The sequence below is a fragment of the Dufourea novaeangliae genome, unplaced genomic scaffold, assembly GCF_001272555.1.
Source record: "Dufourea novaeangliae isolate 0120121106 unplaced genomic scaffold, ASM127255v1 scaffold296, whole genome shotgun sequence".
NCBI classification, from domain to species: Eukaryota; Metazoa; Arthropoda; class Insecta; order Hymenoptera; family Halictidae; genus Dufourea; species Dufourea novaeangliae.
This window is the reverse complement of record NW_015374174.1, coordinates 597,207-599,562: the sequence shown is the minus strand read 5'-3', so window position 1 is coordinate 599,562 and position 2,356 is coordinate 597,207. Positions and strand designations below refer to the sequence as shown.

Sequence of the window (2,356 nt, the reverse complement as noted above, 5' to 3'; positions counted from 1 at the left end):
AATACCAGAAGATTATTGTACTAATGATAAATATTATATTTTAATAAGATACCAATGTTAAGTCCGTGACGTTTAGCACTACAAATTCTATATATGTAATAGGCGTTTTAGATCTGTTAGTTTTTATTAATAAAGGCTTTAATCTTATAACAAACAGCCATAAATGTTGTAACATTATTTATGTCCCTCAACATTATCAGGCTATTAGTAATAATACTGAAACAAACATTTGAACCATCTTACATTATTATTTTGTATTTAAGTAACATTTAATAAATATATGCCTTAATTTACAAAGAAATGCTGTAATATCAAATATTTCTGATTGTGCAGAAAAGTCAACGATCCCTTTAAAGTCATCAAAGTCTTCTTTTTTAAACTCCGGCTGAACTTCTTCCACTGAAAAATGCATAATTATTCTTTATAATAGTTTCTTCTGGAGGAATTGATGCTTGGAAAAACCATTCACAGTTTGAAGAATAAATTATCCATACCTTTCCACTGATTGCTAGAATTATACAAATTCACAAAATATTTATTGTTCAAATCCTCATTATGCGTAAAAAAGGATATTCGTATATGTTCACATTCCTTAGTATCAAGCAGTTGTACATGGACATCCAGATATTGCTTGTAAATGTGACAGGCACGCTTAATAGCATTCCAAGTTAATATCTTATTCTCCCTTCTTTTTTCAGACTCTGAAAAGAGATTTTTCAATATTTATAAACTTAGCTCCATCATTTTCATGGCTCATATAGCATGTAAAATGGAAATCTGTCTTAAGCATTTTTTTAATAAAGCAAAAATTCCAATCGTTCTTTAAAGTTCATTCAATTATGAATAAATGTATTAGAAGCATAAGAAAATCAATTCAAACTCAATATTATTCTAAATAAGAGATGACATTTAAAGTATACCTTGTTGTAAATCAACCATTTCAATACACAAACTATCTCTTTTTGATTTCTCATTGTTTACTTTTTCCTTTAATTCCTCCTGTTGTTTAATTGCATTAAAAATCTTTTTATCTACTATTTTCTGTTGTAGTTTTGTCGCATCTATTTCAGATTTCAGGCTATCAATTTCTTGTTTTAATTCTGATATTCTATTTACATGCAATGTCCTTTTCTCCTTACACTCTAAAAAAAAGTAAGATACTCTCCTTATTTATATACAAATTATTTTACAAAAAAAATCTGTTTGTAGTATTGAATACTGTATTGTAGAACATGAAAACCATATGTGAAATTTATATGGGTATCGTGTAAAAAACATTAAACACACTTGTTCTAAGAAAACTTAATGGTACAACAATTTTTTAGAAAAACTGCTTTTCTGTTCAATCGGAAGACGTCAATGAGATGTATACACGCAAATGACGTTTACTCTTTGATAATCACTCAGCTGGTTCGTTTCTGATAGGAAAACTTCCATGAATTAATTAATATCAGTCATTGCGTGAACACGCGTTTCAGATTATAATTCAATACATCGCCGAATCCTTAGATTACAGTTTACTTTGTAAACGTACCAATTTCATGAGTGATTGTATCTTCTATTTTGGCGCTAATTTTTGCACGAAAATTATTAGAATGCGACAACAACTTTTGCAACACAGTAAAGTCCCTGTTTTGAAGAATGTGTGCAATATCGCAATGGAATTCTTCCATTGTTACCGTATCATTTCTACAAGGATGCCAAACAGTACCTTCCTTCTTCCTCACGAAACTGTAACGGCTTTAACGAACAGTGTTTACTGGTGTTTACTAAGATGCCATTTAAGATTTGAAAGCTCAGTATTACCAACTCAGTAAAGAAATATTACTAACAGACAATTTCTTATTGAAATTAAAACACTAGACTTTCTGTAACAGGACTTGCTCCATGGACCAGACTTGCCCTTAGGTTCGGTGAAGAGTTGCTAGTGTACTTTTTGAATACAAATCATATCAATATGTAATACACAAATATGTTATATACCGGAACTTGTAAAAATTTGTAAAAATTTGTTGATCCTATTCCTCCATTTGCAACTTTATTAAAAACATGCAAGAATTAACTATTCGTTTTGAAAAGTGAAATTTATCGAGAAATTCACAACTTCATTACATTCGCAATAAAATTATGTTTTTGTCCGTTAATTTTCGAGAAAACACTCCGCGTTATCGTTCATAGATTTGTCTCTCAAAATGTACTGTTTTCCTTTAACTTTTTACCAATTAATTGTAAATGGCAACAATTTCAAAATGTTTATTAAAACATTAAAAAAACGTTTAAATTAAGCCATATCGTATGATTTATATTACTTAATCTTAATAAAAAAGAAAAAGATGCCACAATTGAATCAACAATG

At 29.1% G+C, this 2,356-nt stretch overlaps 1 protein-coding gene across 1 annotated transcript; it reads right to left on the bottom strand.

Moving 5' to 3' along the window:
• Window positions 1-204: 204 nt before the first annotated feature.
• LOC107192043 lies at window positions 205-1,720 on the bottom strand. Its single transcript, XM_015581223.1, has 5 exons — window positions 1,535-1,720; window positions 921-1,142; window positions 495-701; window positions 266-399; window positions 205-216 (listed from the first exon to the last, which is right to left on the bottom strand). Exons 1-5 carry the CDS (start codon window positions 1,671-1,673, stop codon window positions 205-207), a joined length of 714 nt encoding a protein of 237 aa, XP_015436709.1. The 5' UTR covers window positions 1,674-1,720.
• Window positions 1,721-2,356: the final 636 nt, after the last annotated feature.

Excerpts from the sequence above, each read along its gene's own strand:
- LOC107192043 (XM_015581223.1), bottom strand. The coding sequence starts at position 1,673 with ATGGAAGAATTCCATTGCGATATTGCACACATTCTTCAAAACAGGGAC. Across the intron at positions 1,143-1,534 it reads TACAATCACTCATGAAATTG|AGTGTAAGGAGAAAAGGACA; the intron begins GTACGTTTACAA and ends ACTTTTTTTTAG. Across the intron at positions 400-494 it reads TTCTAGCAATCAGTGGAAAG|TGGAAGAAGTTCAGCCGGAG; the intron begins GTATGGATAATT and ends TGCATTTTTCAG.